The sequence below is a fragment of the Mastigoproctus giganteus genome, chromosome 14 (assembly GCF_048544385.1).
Source record: "Mastigoproctus giganteus isolate SK-2022 chromosome 14, ASM4854438v1, whole genome shotgun sequence".
Lineage (NCBI taxonomy): Eukaryota > Metazoa > Arthropoda > Arachnida > Uropygi > Thelyphonidae > Mastigoproctus > Mastigoproctus giganteus.
The window spans coordinates 60,072,527-60,091,242 of record NC_143588.1 but is presented as its reverse complement, the minus strand read 5'-3'; the positions used below and the strand labels follow the sequence as shown (position 1 = coordinate 60,091,242).

The 18,716-nt window shown below is 36.6% G+C and overlaps 1 protein-coding gene across 5 annotated transcripts in view; it reads left to right on the top strand.

Moving 5' to 3' along the window:
* rhea (Talin_middle and talin-RS domain-containing protein rhea) overlaps positions 1-18,716 on the top strand; it is a 771,509-nt gene that overhangs the window by 200,379 nt on the left and 552,414 nt on the right. For all 5 annotated transcript variants that reach the window (XM_090388755.1, XM_090388752.1, XM_090388753.1 and 2 more), the window contains exons 4-5: positions 801-930; positions 9,110-9,198. In XM_090388755.1, the coding sequence (XP_090244881.1) occupies positions 801-930; positions 9,110-9,198 (219 nt within the window). The remainder of the gene's footprint in view (positions 1-800; positions 931-9,109; positions 9,199-18,716) is intronic.

Here is an 18,716-nt window from a genome sequence, read left to right as displayed (position 1 = left end):
TTCAAGCATAAGATTTTATACCTGTTGTATAAGTTGACCTTAAAATTTTAGATGATTTTTTGTGCTTCAAAGGTAGACATATACACCGGAATATACAGTAACTAAATTTCAGAAGAAAACAAAATATAATAATTAGTGTATCCACTGTCTTAAATTTTATCTTAATAACTATTATTATCATTATGCTCTGTTGTTAACATTTTGCCTCTTCTGGGATTTGATCCAGTGACCTCGGATCTTGGAGGACAGCACCTTAACCACTAGTGACAGAGATGGATGTGTTCGCTGTTTTCTTTCCTCAGTGTCACGACAAATGAATCTTTTAGAAACTGCAAATTCAGTATGCATTTTTTCTTAATTTTTTATTTTTAAATAATTGTTTGAGAACCAGTCATCCTGCCAAAACTAAATAAACGTTTTGGTGCCCAACTTGAGGACACCTTGTGTCCCTTCCTGGGGATAAGCCACACAATTTGGGAAGCAGTGAATTACACCATAATGTTTGAATTGTGAGTAGTACATTTCTGTGTATTGCTAATGAAGGATTTTAATCTTTTTGGTGTGTGTGTTGTGGTCTTCTGTGCCTGTATAATTTATTAATATATTATTATTAAATAATTAATGACCATTTAATTTTTTATGTACAGTTAGAATGTATCCATTTACTAATGTTTTAAAATAACCAAAGAATCTTAATATCAAAAGCACCTTAAATGTGATTGAGTTCTTTTCATAAGTGACAAGAGTTATTAATTTATATTAGAGTGCAAATGGTATAGACAAGAGCTTTTTATATTTAGGATCTCTTGGAGTACAGAAAAAAGACAAGAACCCTTCGTGTGAGAATGCTTGATGGTACTGTGAAGACAGTTTTAGTTGATGACAGTCAGCCTGTTGCAAACCTTATGGTTGTAATATGTACGAAAATTGGTTAGTCGAAATTTTATTTGTACTTTTAAATAAAAAAAGCAAAAATATATCTTTAACCACTTTCTTTAGTGGCTTTCTAGATGGTATGTATACCACCTAGTCAATTTTTTTATCATTTTTACGGTCTAATGTTAATGTGAAATTGTTGCAAAAAATAAAATCATAATAAAAATTTCATTAAAATGATTAAAATCATAAAAAAAACCATAAACTAGTTACTTTTTTGATGCAGTAATACCCTCTACAAATAAATATGTATTATTTGATTAGGTAGGTTTCATCAGCTCTGGATCCAAATTCAAGAGAATTTCTTCAGTTACATCTTAGTCCACATGTCTTGAATCTTTCTAGGAGTTACCGTTCTGTGCTGATTTTTGAAACTATTATAAGTTTAAAAATCTATTACTTGTAATCGTGTAAACACAATTAATAGATATCAGCACATCCACCATAGAGTTTTGATATTGAACTGTTCATCCACCATTTGTCCTTCACATGAAAAATGTGTGCGCACTTGTATAAAGTAGTATGATAACTTGCTGTGGATGATAAGTAACTAAATATGATTAAATGTAATTTATGGACTAAGGATACTGCTGAAGTAATTAAACCTCACAACCCTAACGGATACATAGTTGGGCAATTATATAAGTTAGAAGACATGTGAAAAGTATATTTCAGTAATGATATCCTAGAAAATTTATGGAATACAAAAAAAACCCGAAACATATTTTTCTGTACTACCCAATATTAATGACATTTTCAAGGGACATTCACTAAAATTTAGAGAAAATACATCAATATGCAGGCCCTCTATTTCCATATTAAACTGTATTCATGTAATGGGTGACCCTTGAAAGCATAATTAAAATTGAGTGGGATACAACAGTATGCTTTTTTTTTTTTTTTGTGTGTACTTTGTAAACTTGCTATGATATTGCTAGCATATCATCACTGAGACATACTTTTCTTACAGTTTTCTAACCTATATACTTGCCTTACTATATATATATATATATGTGACTGATGACTTTTGAGGTAATGATGAACATCATGGCGAGATCCAATATTCCTTACATTTCGAGGGTACAGCTCTAAAACGGTGTTCACAGGCCGGCCGCTAGTTAATACACCAGACCGAACCTATTGGTAACTCTTTAGTAGGCTTCTGGATCAGCTAGTGTATAATCTTGCTACCTCAACTCTGCCAGATAGTGACTGGAGGGAGTCCGAGTAGTGTGTGTATGTGGGGGGGGAGGCATTGTCGAGGCCGTGTTATGTCAAGGATCTGGGTATATTCTTACCTTGTGTACACCGTATCCAAAAATTTCATTACTTCATACAGCATGCCCCACCCAACTTTTTTCTTACTATTGAATACACCATGAATTGTCAAAATTAATAGAGTAAGCTTATCTGCGAAAAGTTCTAAACCTCCCAAACACTTTCTTGTTCATTTTCACAAATATACGTGGTCTCAATTCTAATCTCAACGATGTCCATTTCCACTTGCAGTCTACCAAAACCCATGAACTTTTACTGACAGAATCTCAGTTATTGGTTAATTCAACTACTGCTCATCTCAGTTGCCAAACTATTCTCTGTATGATCCCTTTCACCTCAAAGGTGGTACTTGTGCATATGTCTGTTCCGATATTCCCTGTCAGAGAAGTGGTAATTTGGAATCTCCTCTCTTCGAATCTTCTCTGGCTTAAAATCTCTCTACCTCACTGTGTCAAATTCATATGTTGTCTCTACCGTTTCTCCTAACTCCACTAATCACTTCGAGCTCTTTGCAACTTGACTTTCTCCAGTCCAACCTTCCTAACAGTGAGTAACCTAACAGTAATTTTCCTTGGTGATTTTAATGTTTACAACTCCAGCTGGCTTCCTTTTCCTAGTCACACGGAGCCCAGCTGGTCGAGAGGCTGAGGCTTTTGCAATTTCTAATGCCTTGCACAGATTGTTCATTTACCTACAAGAATACTGGGACAATCCTAACCATACAGCCAAAACGCTTGATCTTTTTCTCACTAACAACCTTTCTAAGTACATGGTTAAAGTGAGTGGTATTTTAGGTACCTCAGATCACAACTTGGTGATTGTCTCTTCTCCAATGGAGCCTTTATCTAATGGCTATTTCCAACCTTGTATTGTTTGGCATTACAAGAATGCAAAATGGGATGACCTGCGAGATTTATTTTCTTCTTTTCCTTGGTCGGATGACTGCTGTTTCAAAATTTCTGATGTCAACGTTTGTTCAGATCGTGTCAGTGAAGTTATTCTTCTAGGAATGGAATCCTTTATTCCACACTCCACTTTAAAATCTCGTCCTTTATCTAAACCTTGTTTTTCCAATAAATGTACTAAGGCTGTCCAAGAGAAGAACGTTGCATATCGTAATTGTCTTGTTTCCAATTCTTCAGTTTCATTTTTCTGCCTACACCCAAAGCTCACAGACAATTGTAAAGCGGTCATTAATCAGTCAAAACTAGATTTTGAACAGGCTAAGAGTAGAAAACTTGCTTCTTGCCCTAATGGTAGCCGAGCATTCTACTCTCTCACCAAAGCTATTGGCCGCAACTTTTTGCTCACCTCTGTCAAAACCAGATGTTTCTGTTGTCACTTCAGCCAAGGATAAAGCTAACCTGCTAGCATCCCCATTTTTCTTCCAACTCATGTATTAATGATCTTGGTAAAACACCTCCCACCATTCCCAACAAGCTCCATTCAATGCCTCCTGTGGTCTTCCGTCAAAAGGATGTCAGAAGGAATTTTGACGAATCTCGATGATAAGTAAGTTCCAGGTCCAGATGGTATTTTTCCACTTATTCCCAAAACCTGTGCTCTTGAACTTACTCCTGTTCTTTGCCTGCCTTTTTTCACTTTCTTATTCCAAAGGTGTTTTTCCTTCTGCTTGGAAATTTGCTCATATCCAGCCAGTTCCTAAAAAGGGTGACAAATCCCTCCCATCCAATTATCATCCCATTGCAATTACTTTTACCCTTTCTAAAGTAATGGAGAAATCAATTAACCACCAACTCTTAAACTACCTAGAAACCTTCCATCTGATCAATGATTGCCAGTATGGATTCCATCAGTGTCGATCCACTGGTGATATTCTCGCTTATGTTACTCATTTATGGACAAATTCAATGGAAAAGTTTGGTGAAACACAAGCAGTTGCTCTTAACATCTCAAAGGCTTTCGATCGTGTTTGGCATAAAGGTCTTCTAAAAAAGTTTCCATCTTTGGTTTGCCAACTGTTTTTTGTAATTAGTTATCCAGTTTTCTCTCTGATTGCTCACTGAGGGTGATGGTAGATGGCTCTGTGTCTTCTAACTTCTCCACTAATGCTGGTGTCCCCCAAGGTTCAGTTCTTTCCTCCACTCCTTTCCTCTTGTATATTGATGATCTTCTTCCATTGACTGGAAATCCTTTGCATAGTTTTGCCGATGATAGTACATTGCATCCACTTTCCATTTTGAAAAATTTGCTCTGCTCAATCAGCTTCAGCTTCTTGAATATCCGCTACCAATTCCTTAAATGCCAATCTCCAAGTAATTCTCCTTTGGGGCAAAGACAACTTAGTCGATTTCAATCCCTCCAAAACTCAGTCTTGTCTTATATCTTGCAAAAAGGATTCTTCTGCTCTTATGCTTCTCTTTGGTGACACTCCAATTTCTAGGCAAAATGATATATCTCTTTTGGGGGTTACCGTGACTTCTAATTTCTCTTGGCACAAGCACATTACAAATACTGCTTCCTCTGCATATAAAACATTTGGTTCTCTTTTGCTCTTAGTGTTACTTTTCTTCCAAATAGCTGTTCACTCTGTACAAATCGCAAATCTGCCCTACCACGTAATATTGTTTCTACATCTGGGGTGATGCCTCCAAAACCTCTCTCAGGCTTCTAGATTCCATTCAGAAGAGGGCAGTTAGGTTAATTAATGGCTCATCTCTAATAGGGTCTCTCCACTCTCGGTCTCATAGATATACTGCTGCATGCCTTTTCTACAGATATTTCCATAGGCACTGTTCTTCTGAATTGGCTTCTATCATTCCCCCTCTCTCTTTCAAAACAGTCCGAACATGTGTCGCCACCAGCCAACATCCGTTTACTGTCCAAATTCACAGAACCAACTTTTCATCTTTCTCGTTTATTCATTCAACTGCCATTTTCTGGAACAACCTTCCTTCATACGTATTTCCTGAAAATTACAGTCTACAGAGGTTCATGTCTAATGTCAACATATCTTCTTTCGTCTTCTCAACCTAGAACCCAAGCACGGTACTAAGTACTATAGGTTCTAATACCTCTTGTGTTTGGGGTTTTCATTAAAAAAAAAAAAAAAAAAAATATATATATATATATATAGACAAATGTTTATTTTCTGTGTATTGGGTAGGGGTTCTACCCAATACACCGAAACCTGTCAAATGTAATTACCATGGAAAAAATTGAGAATGCCAGCTAGGTAAAAGCAGAAAACCTAAAATTAAATTATATTAACATAAAAATAATAATGGTAATAACGATGGTACCTAAAGTAGTGGGTCCTTGGGCTTTAACTACTTATTCAGAGGGTTGGCAGCCAAAACCGTAGTTGCCACTGCAATGAGCACCATCTCTGTTTTTGTTATGATATATATGTGCAAAATGTATACATCATAGCCAACCTGACAGAGACCAAAAGGAAGGAATCAAATTCAAACATAAATAAAAAAAAAAAAAAAATAAATAAATAAGTTAAAAAGCTAAAATAATGCCACTTAAATCTAGGTAAAGATAAAATGAATGAAAGTTTGAATTCAAAAAGACCAAATACAGTATGAAATTTAAACAAAGTAACTTAAATAATGTAATAAAGTCAGGTTAATTCCACCTCCGATATTGCTCTGTAATCACCACACAGCTAATTTTACTGATTCTGGTCTAAGCAAACTGTAAGTTGGCGTTAATTAACCCGACTTTATTGCATTATCTAAAGTTACTTTGTTTAAATTTCATACTGTATTTGGTCTTTTTGAATTCAAACTTTCATTCATTTTTCCTTTACCTAGATTTAATTGGCATTATTTTAGCTTTTTAACTTATATATTTATTTTTATTTATGTTTGAATTTTATTCCTTCCTTTAGGTCTCTGTCGGGTCGGCTATGATGTGTATGTTTCACAAGTGTACATCATAATAGAAACAGAGACCCTGCTTATTGTGGTGGCTCCTACGGTTTTGGCTGCTGACCCTCTGAAGAAGTAGTTAAAGCCCTAGGACCCACTACTTTAGGTAACATCGTTATTAACATTATTATTTTTATGTTAATCTAATTTAATTTCAGGTTTTCTGCTTTTACTTAGCTGGCATTCTCAATTTTTTCCATGGTAATTACATTTGACAGGTCAGCACCCCTACCCAATACACCGAAAATAAACATTTGTCTATATTTCATTATGGTTGCTGGATATTTCTACTATAACTAGTAGTTCCCCGGATCCATAACCCAGTTTAGTAATTTAATACTTTTTCTTGCTTGCTTAGTTGTAATGTGATTAAATCCTATTATTTTTATCAATATTATATGTGTGCACGCGTGCCTGTGTGTGAAAAAATTAAAGGGCATCTTTTATTACCAATACTGTATTTTGAAACAATGGCCAATTAATATGGTTGTCTTTACTGTTAGTACAATTGATATTGTTGAAACATTTTGTTGTTATTTAGTATCTGTGTATAGATCCAAATTTCCAACATGCACTTTGAGAAAGCAAAATTTCACATCTGTGACCATCCTGTTCTCTGATGATTGTAGTAACTCTGTGGGATACACTTGGAACACGATTTCTGTATATAGTCACCAAAAATTTGCAGTGTTCATCCAGAGGTAAAACTGTAAACTCTGGGCTGCCCTGACAAACTGTGAAATGGTCCCCATTTGCTCTTTAAAAACTGTACCAAATAAACCGTCTCTCAAATCTCTCAAAGCATTTCATTCACAGTACTGCAGGCCCTCGTTATAACGCAGTTCACTTTACGCTGATTCGCTATAATGCTGTTCTTGTATTATAAACCGTATCTGACTATAACGCTGTCACAAATCACTATAATGCTCTTTTACAGATTGCATTTTTGGCATATTTAATGAAATTGTTTCATTTGATGGGGTCGATAGCTTGAAAATGAATAGCAAAACAGCATTAAAACATTTCTCATGCTCAGTGAAATTTTATGGCATGCTAATTTAATTGCAGTACAGTGACTTGTTACGTAGTTCCGAGATCAACATTTTAAAAAATGATCAAGTATATTGCTTGTAATATTTGTGTTTTATGCATTTATCTGAAGTCTAGTCATCACTCAGTACAGTATTAGACATTGTGCGTAACGGACAGTTTACTCGAACATTGTATCATAATTAATGCAACCAATGCAGTTACATTTTCGAAGAGTTAATAATGGCGGATAAGAATGAAAAAGCAACGTCTGGACACAGTACGAAGACTATAAATGTAAGCAAAAGACTGAATTTGAAAATTAAATTAGACGTTTTGAAGCAAATTGATTCTGGTCAATGACAAGCGGATGTGTGCCATAATTTAGGACTGGCAAGTTTTAACTGTAAGAACAATTATAAAAAATAAAGAATTAATTTTAGCAGTGGGAAAGACAGCTGTTCCACTACAAGCAACTAGGGCTAGGCCAGCTATTAGGATTGAAATGGAGAGACTTTAACTAATTTTATTGAAGATAATATCCAACACAGAATTCAATTAAGTTAAATATTTTAAAAAAGAAAAAAAAAGAAAGAGATTAGCCTATATGATGATCTGAAGAAAATTCACCAAAAAAAAAAATGCGGAACCATTTAAAACTAGTAAGGGCTGTTAAAATCCAAATTTTAAAATTTTAAATCCAGGGAGAAGCTGCACGTGCAGATCAAGGAGACGAAACTTTCAAAAAAGAACTTGTTAAAATTATTGAAGAGGGGTATTATGGGGTATTAGGCCAGTGGATCTGATATTAATTTCTCAGGCTTGTGAAGTTTCTTTAGTAGAGCTATTTTCCATCGACGAGGAAATATTCCTTCCAGTAAACACTTATTCATCAAATTTAAAAGAATGTGTGGAAAAATTTCAAAAAATTTAACTATGACTGTGTTGTTCTCAATCAGGTCAATACCAGGGCATTTCTTACCATTGAGCTTTGCCATGGCAGAGCCCAAATCCAGGAGTGAAAAGGGTTCAGTGTCTGATTGTTCTTCATACTTTTCATTATCATGATGTATTTGCATTTGTTCAGATGAATCTAGATCCGATATGTGACAGATAGATCCAACGATGCTCCTGGATTTGGACAAGCACATTTAATATTCCAAAGTTACCAATGCTTTTTTCCATATGTCTTCTCCAGCCAACACTTCCACAATAATGAATGGAAACTTGTTACAGCAATCAACCACTTGTTGGCTGAAAGCAAACTTCTGCACATCTGTTCTGCAACCATCCTTCTTCAATTTGAATTTATGCCCCTCATGTGCCTAGTCTGAGCAAGAGTAAGAATCCCATCAGCATTGAGTTTGCTCAAGCCATTCAAAGCCTTAAACACCTCAGTCAGATGGCTTTGCAGGAGCCTAGTCTCATAATGCTGCATTTTGCAGAACCGAAACCTTTTTTGGTAAGAACACTTCTTTGTTCCCCTCACCAATCTTGTTGCTCTTCTCTGCACTCATTCTAGCAGCTCTATCATCCTTCTTAAAATGAGGCCTCCAGACCTGTATGCAGTACTCAAGGTGTGGCCTGATTATTGCCTTATACACTGGGATCATCACCTCCTCCTCCCTGCTAGCAAAATTCCTGTATATCACATAATAGGACATGACAGGTAGTATCAGTAGTGGTTAAAATTAGAGACAGTTAGTTTCCCAAATGTGCAAAAACTTATATTATTGCTGCAGTTTAAAGCACTTTCATGCACAGAGTTTATACAGATGTTTCACTCATTATTAATCTGAAATTTCCCTATATGTAATGTTATTAAATTGACAGTACATTAATGTATGGACTCCTTGTTTGTATGTATGGTCTCATAGATTTATTAATATAGTACCTGCTTCTAATAATGTGTTTTCTGTATATATTTTTATGTATATATTATAATTATATGAAATAAATGTTTGTAGGTATTACAAATCATGACGAATTCTCATTAGTGCGTGATTTACCAGAAGAAACAAAAGAACCATCAACTGGAACATTAACACTTAGAAAGGTTTGAAAATTGATTATTATGCTAATTATAAGGTTTTGAATAATATTGGAAGTTGGGATTGTCCTAGAAAACTGTTTCCACTCTCATATAAATGGAAAATTAGTTACATATAGTGAGGATTACAGAAAAACAACCCTAATATAAATGTTCAGAATGGCCACTATCAGTACGGTTTGTAACATTCCATAATTTTTTTTTTTTTTTTTGTTAGTTGTTGGCACATTGGCTTCTATGGCCTAATGCACCTCCCAAAGTTTTTGCATTTTACTCTGATCCAAGCCCGAGGCAGGAATCAATCCTGCGACCTTTGGGTTGCCGGACAGGCACTTTACCCACCTGGATAGCCCGTTTGGCATTTCATAATAAAATGATCGAGGTAGTGCAGTATCATTGCAACTTGTGAAGGTATTCACAATATGAGATAAACATAATGATGCCAGTCTTATAACTATTTAGTAGTTAGCTGCGAGCAGATCTGATGCATTTGCACTAACTTGTAAGCATGTTAACTCACTATGCAACTTGAGGCTTTGCCCTAAAATGCGATGTAATTCAAATTACTACACACCGTCAGGCATCTCTCATATTGTGGAGTTATACTTCACAACTGCCTTGCTATCATTGCAACACCAGGGCCTGTGCACCCACCAAAGAGGAGCCAATCAGCTCCAAAACGGTACTGTCTGGGTGGTGGTGGTATCTGCTGAGAATAAGTAAGAATAGTCTTCTTCTGTGGTGAAGAGTTATTTATTCGAGGTAGTGCAATATCATGGCAACTCATTGTGAAGGTATTCACAATACGAGATATACCTAATGATGCCAGTCTTATAACTATTTAATAGTTAGCTGCGAGCAGATCTGATGCATTTGCACTAACTTGTAAGCATGTTAACTCACTATAAAACTTGAGGCTTCTGCCCTAAAATGTGATGTAATTCAAATGTGGAAGGAACGTAATGGGGTAAATGGTAAATGCAAGAGATAGAACTGGCCAATGAAGACTTGTGATGAGTGATCTGAAAGCATATCAACCTGATAAGAAGCCCTTATTGACAAAATCCATGAGGAAAAAATGATTAACCTGAGGTAAAGAACATGCCAATTGGACAGTTGAGCAATGGAAATATGTAATATTCTCTGTTGAATCCAAATTTAACCTCCATGGATCGAATGGTTATTGATACATTTCATGTAGCTCTTACAAAGCTTATCACGCTGACTGCATTCAATCAACAGTGAAGCTCCCCACCTGGGGAGCTTCACTGTTGATTGAATCAAATATGCATCTCCCAAATCATCTGGCTTCACTGAAGCCAGATGTTTTGGGAGATGCATTACGAGCAAAGGAGTTGGTAGAATACATTTTGTAAATGGTACTGTTAATGGTGGCTACTATACAAAAATTTTAAAGGAGGCTCTTCTACCCATCATCAGAGACCTCTTTCAAGAAATATTAAATTGTTTTCCAACATGACTCTATACCTTGCCACACTGCATGTCAGGTTAGTACATTACATAATCATTTAATACTATTTCTATATGGTAATTGTAACTCATTTCAAATAATGACTGTTTTATCATTTTTGTATTTATTTATATATCTTTAGGTGAAGAAGTTCATTAAAGACTGAATATCTAATCCTTATCATGGCCAGGAAGTAGTCTGATTTGAACTCAGTTTAAAACTGCTGGAGTATTATGGGACAGCATATTGTTGCTAAAAACGATTAAACAAGATAAGAGACCATTATTCATATCTGGTACCATGAACAAAGTAGTGATTATATGAAAAATCTGATGCACTTCATGTTAGATAGGCACTTATGTTGGCCTGTAGTGGGCCAACAAAATATTATTAGTATTTTGTTGGCCCACTACAGGCATAAGTGCCTTGTGTGGCACTTAAGTGCCACACAAGGCACTTATGCCTGTAGTGGGCCAACAAAATACTAATACAGTCGATTCCGGTTATTTGGGGCACATCGGGACTAGTGCATTTTGGCCCGATTAAGTGGCTGCCCCAATTATCCGAAGTTTTACGTAAATAGTTAAAAATACAATGTACCCCCCCTTTACAAATAGTTCACCGTACAATCAAATCATGTTACGACGAACTCACCATAGTAAAGTACCGTTCACTAGACGATGTGCAGTAAGCGCTGGTCATTGTGATCACATTTGTGAATTGAATTTTAATTAGTGAAAATAGGAGGAATATTATCCACAGGCTATAAAAGTAAAGATATATTATGCACAAATTTACCCTTTATTACCTTACCAATTAAAAAATTAAATGATACGTGAAATTCGGAAGAATATACGTGATAATCAGAATAATTAATACGTTCTGTAATATGTACATACTAAGTAAACTAGTTGACATTTCTGTTCACTGACATTTGTGGGTGGGGATTAAAATTTAAAACAGTAAAAAGATAAGCAATCAATAACAAAAAACACGGCACACACAAATTGCAAGTAACACAATATGTGAAAGTGGGAACGGAGTAACGAGTTACAAAGCTTTAAAAATAGGAATGAAGAGAAGATTCTGAAAATAATTTTTTTTTATATGATTGAAGATTCCATGGAAGTGTAAACACATTTTACCATAAAAACACACAGAATTCTAGCTGTCAGTATTATCGCAAATTCAATAAGCTCGAGTTTACTATCCGTTTATGATGGATTGCACTAACAGAAAAGCCCAATAAACAGGTGACTGCTAATTGTTTTTATTGTTTTATGGTTGTGACCTCCAGAAATTCGAGCGTACCACGTAGTTCGGTCGGAGACGATCATAGGGTAATCTTTAGTGCTGCGGTTTCCTGCCCCGATTAAACAGCATTTTGTCCCAATTAAGTGAACTAAACCCTGGCTATTTTCTCGATTGGGTTCTGGTTTTTAAGATTTTTCCCAAATAACGGCTGACCCGATTAACCAGTGGCCCAAATAACCGAAATCCACTGTATATGTTATTGAAGACCTAATGGTATCACTACCAGATTTGTCTGCTGTTGATATATTTTTCCCCATCTCATTACATAATGGTAATTTCAAACATTGGTTACAATGAAGAGGCATTCATATGGCCTTCAGTTTATTTTTGTGATTATTTGAAAATGTCTAAATAGTTTTTGATTAAAATTTTTTTTATTTATACAATGCATAATCATTTTACATCAGTTGTATAACAAATTTGAGGGTGTAGGGTCAATTATTTCAATTGCAATGCTTGTTTTGGAAGAAAATTTACAGTAATGCAATTTATGTGGTTGCCACTGAAAACAAATAAATAAATTAATTAATTAAAATAAATTGCAAAAAAATATTTAAAAATTTTAAAGTAAAAACTCGGTTACTTTTTAAAAATTTTTTTTTTTTATGCTATAATATCCTTTTCGTTTATATATCTGTTACTTGATTTAGTTTCATCAACTTCTGGGTCTGAATTCCCAAATATTTCTTTATTTTCACTTTTGTGAGTTTATTTCATCTTGAACCTTGTTAGAAAGCTTGCATCCTTCTATGCTGATTTTTGAAACTATCCCAAATATAAAAACGGATGCTATTACTTATAAACACAGTTAATAGAGAGGCAGCACATCGCTGCAATGATGTTCTGCACATATATAGACTTAATATGTTGATACAGCCTTGAAACAACCTTCAAAATATATATATACCAATTTAATCTGCAGAATCCTTCTATACAGTCATATCAATGAAAGGGTTAAGGCATATTGGGAGCTTAGCTCTTTCCATACATGGTTAAGGCCCCAATGTGCCTTCCAGTATTGCTGAAGGGCTTCCAGATTAGTATCACTGGGATCCAAGGACCATACCTTTGTTTTATTGGCTCTGGCATGCACCAATGTGCTGCGACCAGTGAAAACTTCAAAAGGAGGTATACCTCCCTTATGCATCACTTTGGCTCCTGCTTCAACAAGATCGGAGATCCCAGACTGGCTAGACTGAGATCAATCAGCAGATGGTTCTTACTGCTAGAGTCAACTGCATACCAATAAGTCTCCATCCCTTTGGTCGTGGGATAGGGTAAAGACTTATTGGAAACATTGGCATGATGCTGTAAGTGAATTTGGTGCCCAATTCTCATAATCAGGACCTGCTAGTTCACAAGTGGACATCCCCTCATAGGGTTCCATGGTGGGTGAGAAACTTAGGGCATCAGAAATTTTCAGTTTACTCTTATGAGTAATTTAAATCCCTCTTTTTTTTCTCCTGGGGTCTGAACAAGGCCCCTACCTGTTTGATCAGTTGATGCAGACAACACTTCTGTCAAAAGACAGGTGATACACTAAGGGTACACCATCATCAGTGACACCACCTTCCCTCATTTTTCATTCCACTGGAGAGTAGGCAATCTGAAAAATGTAACCTTTTTTTCGTCCATAAAGGATTAGAAGGGTTGACACAATCCCAAAAATCTGTGAGAAGGCTATGAGCTAGAGATCTTTTAGTTAAAGCTTCATGTGCCAAACATTAGCATTAGCATTAGTAGAGGCATATGATGCAAAAAAGCAAGCTTATGCAGCATCGGCCAAAAAAAAAAAGAGAAACTTCCACTTCACCCCTCTGTTCGTTTGAAATACCTGTCCAGCTGAGCCTTAAATTTATTTAGGCTATCAATTTCCACAACAAGGGATGGAAGTCTGTTCCACCAACCAACTACCCATTGGCTAAAAGCAAATTTCTGCACATCTATCCTACATCTGTCTTTCCTCAATTTGAATTTATGCCATCTCAGGTGATTATTCTGAGCAAGAGGCAGAATCTCATCAGCATTGAGCATGCTCAAACCATTCAAGGCTTTATACACCTCTACCAGATCACCTCGCTGGTGCCTAGTCTCCAGACACTGTAATTTGCAAAACTTAAGCCTTTCTTCGTAAGAGCAACCCTTTGTTCCATTCACTAATCTTGTTGCCCTTCTCTGTACTCGTTCCAGCAGCTCTACATCCTTCTTGAAATGATGCCTCCAGACCTGTATACAGTACTCAAGGTGTGGCCTGACCATTGCCTTATGCAAGGGAATAATCACCTCCTTATCCCTGCTAGAAAAATTCCTGTATATCATTGACAAGACACCATGAGCTACTCTTGCAGCCTGTCTGCACTGCTCAGAGAACTTCATATCTGCCTGCACAATTACCCCCAGATCCTTTTCATTCTCTACCACTGTCAGTGTAGTACCACAGAGTTGATACGTTGCTCTGGGGTTGCTGTTTCCCATATGTAGTACTTTATATTTGTCAATGTTAAACTTCATTTGCCACCTCTCAGCCCATCTGCTCAACCTTTCCAGATTCTGTTGCAGCAGCATAGCGTCAGTAGTGTCCTTAACAACCCTGCCAACCTTTTTATCGTCTGCAAACTTGGACATTAAGCTTGATATACCATCATCAATATTATTTATAAAAACAGAAAACAATAATGGACCCAACACTGAACCCTGAGGGACTCCACTAATAACATTAGTCCACGATGAGCAGTGTCCATTGATTACCACTCTCTGTCTTCTCCCCTCAACCACCCCTTTATCCATAGCACCAATTTGCCTCCAATGCCACGCTGCTCCAATTTGTGCAGCAGTCTTCCATGTGCAACAGTATCAAAAACCTTTCTAAGATCCAAGTATATAATATCAAAGTTATTCCCTGCATCCAGTTCTTTTGTGACTACATCATAGTATCCAATCAAATTGGTCAGGCAAGACTTCCCCTTAACAAAATCATGCTGTGTCTAAGCTATAACTGAAGTCTTGTCTAGATGATCCTGCAGTGCTTCTTTAACCAGTGCCTCCATTAATTTTCCTGGAACAGAAGTTAAACTCGCAGGTCAATAAATACTTGTGTCAGCCTTTGATCCTCCTTTGTGAATTGGGGTGACATTTGCACATCTCCAGTCTATGAGTACCTCCCCTGAGTCCAAGGAAGCTCTCATAATTATGGCTAAGGGTTTGCTTACTTCCTTTGCTGCCTCCTTTAATATAACTGGATAGATCCCATCCACCCCAGGTGCCTTTCTTGTATTTATCTTTAACAATTTCTCCTCCACTTTATTCTCAGTTATTACAAGATTATCAAGCTTACTGCCAGAGCTGAATACACCTCTGGCATTCCTCTCGCTGAATAACTCCTCGTGTGAATGTCAATGAAAAATATTGATTTAGTTTGTTAGCTACCTGAGATGGATCATCAACAGTTGGACCATCGATATCAAGTGGACCAATCTGATTCATCCCCTTCCTTCTAGAGTTTACATAAGTAAAGAACTCTGCTGTTTTTCTTTGCATCCCTTGCCAAAGATTTCTTGTAATCTGCCTTCGTCTGCCTAACCTCCTTTGTAACTTGGTTACAGATCAACTTATATCTATCATAGGCTTCTGTGTCACGTGTTAATTTATATGTATCCCATGCATTTTTCTTCTCTGCCATATGTCTCATTAGTTCATCTGACATCCATTTAGGCCTAAACCTTGAACAGTATTTCTTAGTTGGTATGTAAAGCCTAGTAGCTTCCAAGATAAGTTCTTTGAATACTTCCCGTTTTGAATTTGCTGTTGGTAACATCATCAGTTGGTCCCACTGTATAGAATTTAAATACGGTCTCTGACCATTGTAGTCACCTTTACGAAAGCAGTAACCCTTACCTTTACCCCTGAGGGTAGTTACCTCTTTGAGTAAATCCCACTTCAGCACACTGTGATCACTGCCACCTAGTGGTTCCTTTATCTGCAGATTCTTTATCTGCATGAAGAATCACTACTGATAATCAAATCAAGAGTATTACTCCCTCTAGTTGCCTCCCGAACATGCTGATGTAGAAAACAATCATCCAATAAATCCACAAAAGCCTTGCTAGTGTGTGAGTGACCAACCCACAAATTCCATTCAATATCTGGGAAATTAAAATCCCCCCATTATAAGACTCTCTGATTTACTGGTCCACTCTATTTCTCTGTACAGTTTCTTATTATACTCATCAGAGTCATTAGGCCTATAGCACACTCCTACTCTCAATTTTGATCTCCCAATGCTTATGTCACACCAAACTGACTCGACACTGCACTGTATGTAATTAATTGGTAACTAGATAATTTTTTGTTTACTTTTCTTTTATTAATAACAGGAAAAAAAAAAAAAATCGTTAATTTAAGAAATTGAACACACTGGAAACAATGCACTGCATACATTACCTAACTTGTTAATTTTGTACTGTATAGCTGGTTAATATTTTGATAAGTAAAGAAGATTAGCATCTAATGTACTAAAGGGATCTGAACACATCTGAAGGTTTTCATCCTCAGTTGTAACTTCTTGATGTTCAAAAGTACAGTTATCTGAATGGTACAATACAGGTTATAGGTGTTGATTAGAAATATCTGAAAACTATTTAATCCTAGGCTTAAATAGTTTGACACCTATATTTTGAAATATAGACCTATACTTTGACATCACGAGATTGTGAACAAGATTCTGCACTCCGAATAAACATATCGTAATATGTTTTCTTCTGTGGTGAATGTTTTTTTTTCCTTCTTTTTTTTGCATTAGTTTTATGGGAATTGAAGGTGTGGTTATGGTACACTTTTCTTTGACTGCTAAAGTAGCAAGAAAGCTACTGTTGGTAAAAATATCCCATGCAGTATTTGCACTTCTGTTTTATTTATTCATTTTTTTCCCTCCTTGTTATTTTATTTTTACATGGAACATCACTGAAGCAGTTTTTTTTTTTTTTTTTTTTTGTAATTGCTTTGGTAACTCATGAGGGCGCTGGCTCTATTTAAAAGTTACAGCTGACAGTTACAGGCTCCGCAAAAACGATAAGTGTTTGCCTTTTATTTACATGATTGTTGTTTTATATTGTACTTAATACGTAGTCATATAGTTATAGTTACGCTGGTTATTTTTTATTTTAATTTAGATAAAGAGTTTTGTGGATTTTACTTACGATAGGTAAAACCGTTATTTTTGTTCGATTTTTGTAGCCATTGTTTTTGTATATAGGGAATTCAAATTTTTTAATTGAGGTAGCTCTAACGCATAATTATATAGTAATATGCTTCACTGTTTCTATTTCATAGTTTCTATTCAAATACTACTGACATTTAATTTATTGATTTTATTAATTTAAACTACCATGCCCCGAACTAGAGCAGCAAAGCAACGGGCACAAAGTGGCAGGAGTGTTGTGACTCGGGGGAGAACTGAGGGGGGCGATTCTCCAACGCGTCACAGCCTAAAAAAATGTGCAACTTGTGAAATGTTTGCCAAACTCTCTGGAACGGAACATGATATTGCCATGGGGGATGTCTTTGTGTGTGCGCGATGTAAGGAGTGTAAGGAAATCAGGCGACAACTCAGCGTTGTTATGGGCCTATATGAGAGTTTGAAGGACAGGGTGGATGCCCTCGAAGGAAATAAATTGAGGGGCCCATCAAGCTCTCAGCTGCCCACATCAACGCCAGAGCTTGCACTTGGTCATCACACAACACAGCGGCAACCCCCAAGGCAGAATGCGCTGGTCCCACAGGAACTATTAGTTGTTGGTGACTCTATTGTCAGGGAAACGGGGAACATGCTATGTAAAAAGGATAGGTGGAACAGGACCAGGGTATGTCTGCCAGGGGCAAAGGTTGATGACGTTGTAGAGCGGATATCATCTTTCAAGGGCACAAAAGGTGATATAGTTGTACACGTTGGCACTAATGATATTAAGAGTAGGAGACCGGCAGAATTACTCAACAAGTACAGGTCACTGTTGAAAAAAAGCCGAGAATTAGGGTTGAACTTGAAAGTGTCTGCAATTCTGCCCAGACACGATAGGAGGGAGTATATGATGAGAGCCTTGTCGATCAATTCGGCCCTGGAAAGACTGTGCAAGGCTCAAGGGGTAGAATTTTTTTCAGCCTGGACTGTACTTGTTAACAGGAGAGATTGCTTCTACAGGGATGGGATACACTTAAATAGAAAGGGTGCAAGAATATTTGCTGATGCTATCGAGGCAGTGTTAGGTGGGTCGGAAAACTGCTAGCTTGGGGGGGATACAAAGACTAATAGTTTAACAGTAACCTCAGGCAGAGGTGAAGGTGATTCTTGCACAACTTCTATTAGAATAAGAAGCGACCTGGAGCGAGGGGTGTTGGGGGTTTCAGGGACGGATGGCAGTCATCCTGGAATAGTTGGGTATATGGGATGTGTAAGGGTAACAAGGAATAGGCATAGGAGCATGTATGCTTGCATGTATACCAATGCTAGAAGTATAGTAAATAAATTTGATGAATTTGAAGTGTTGGTCAAGACATCAAAGGCGGATATTGTTGGGATAGCAGAGACGTGGTGTCACAAAGATATAAGGAATGCAGAACTGGAATTTGGGGAGTACAATGTGTACAGAAAGGATAGACAGGACAGAAAGGGAGGAGGTGTTATGCTGTTAATTAAGAAAAACATAAAATCAAAAGAAGTGCATCCAGTTGATATAGATGGACAGTG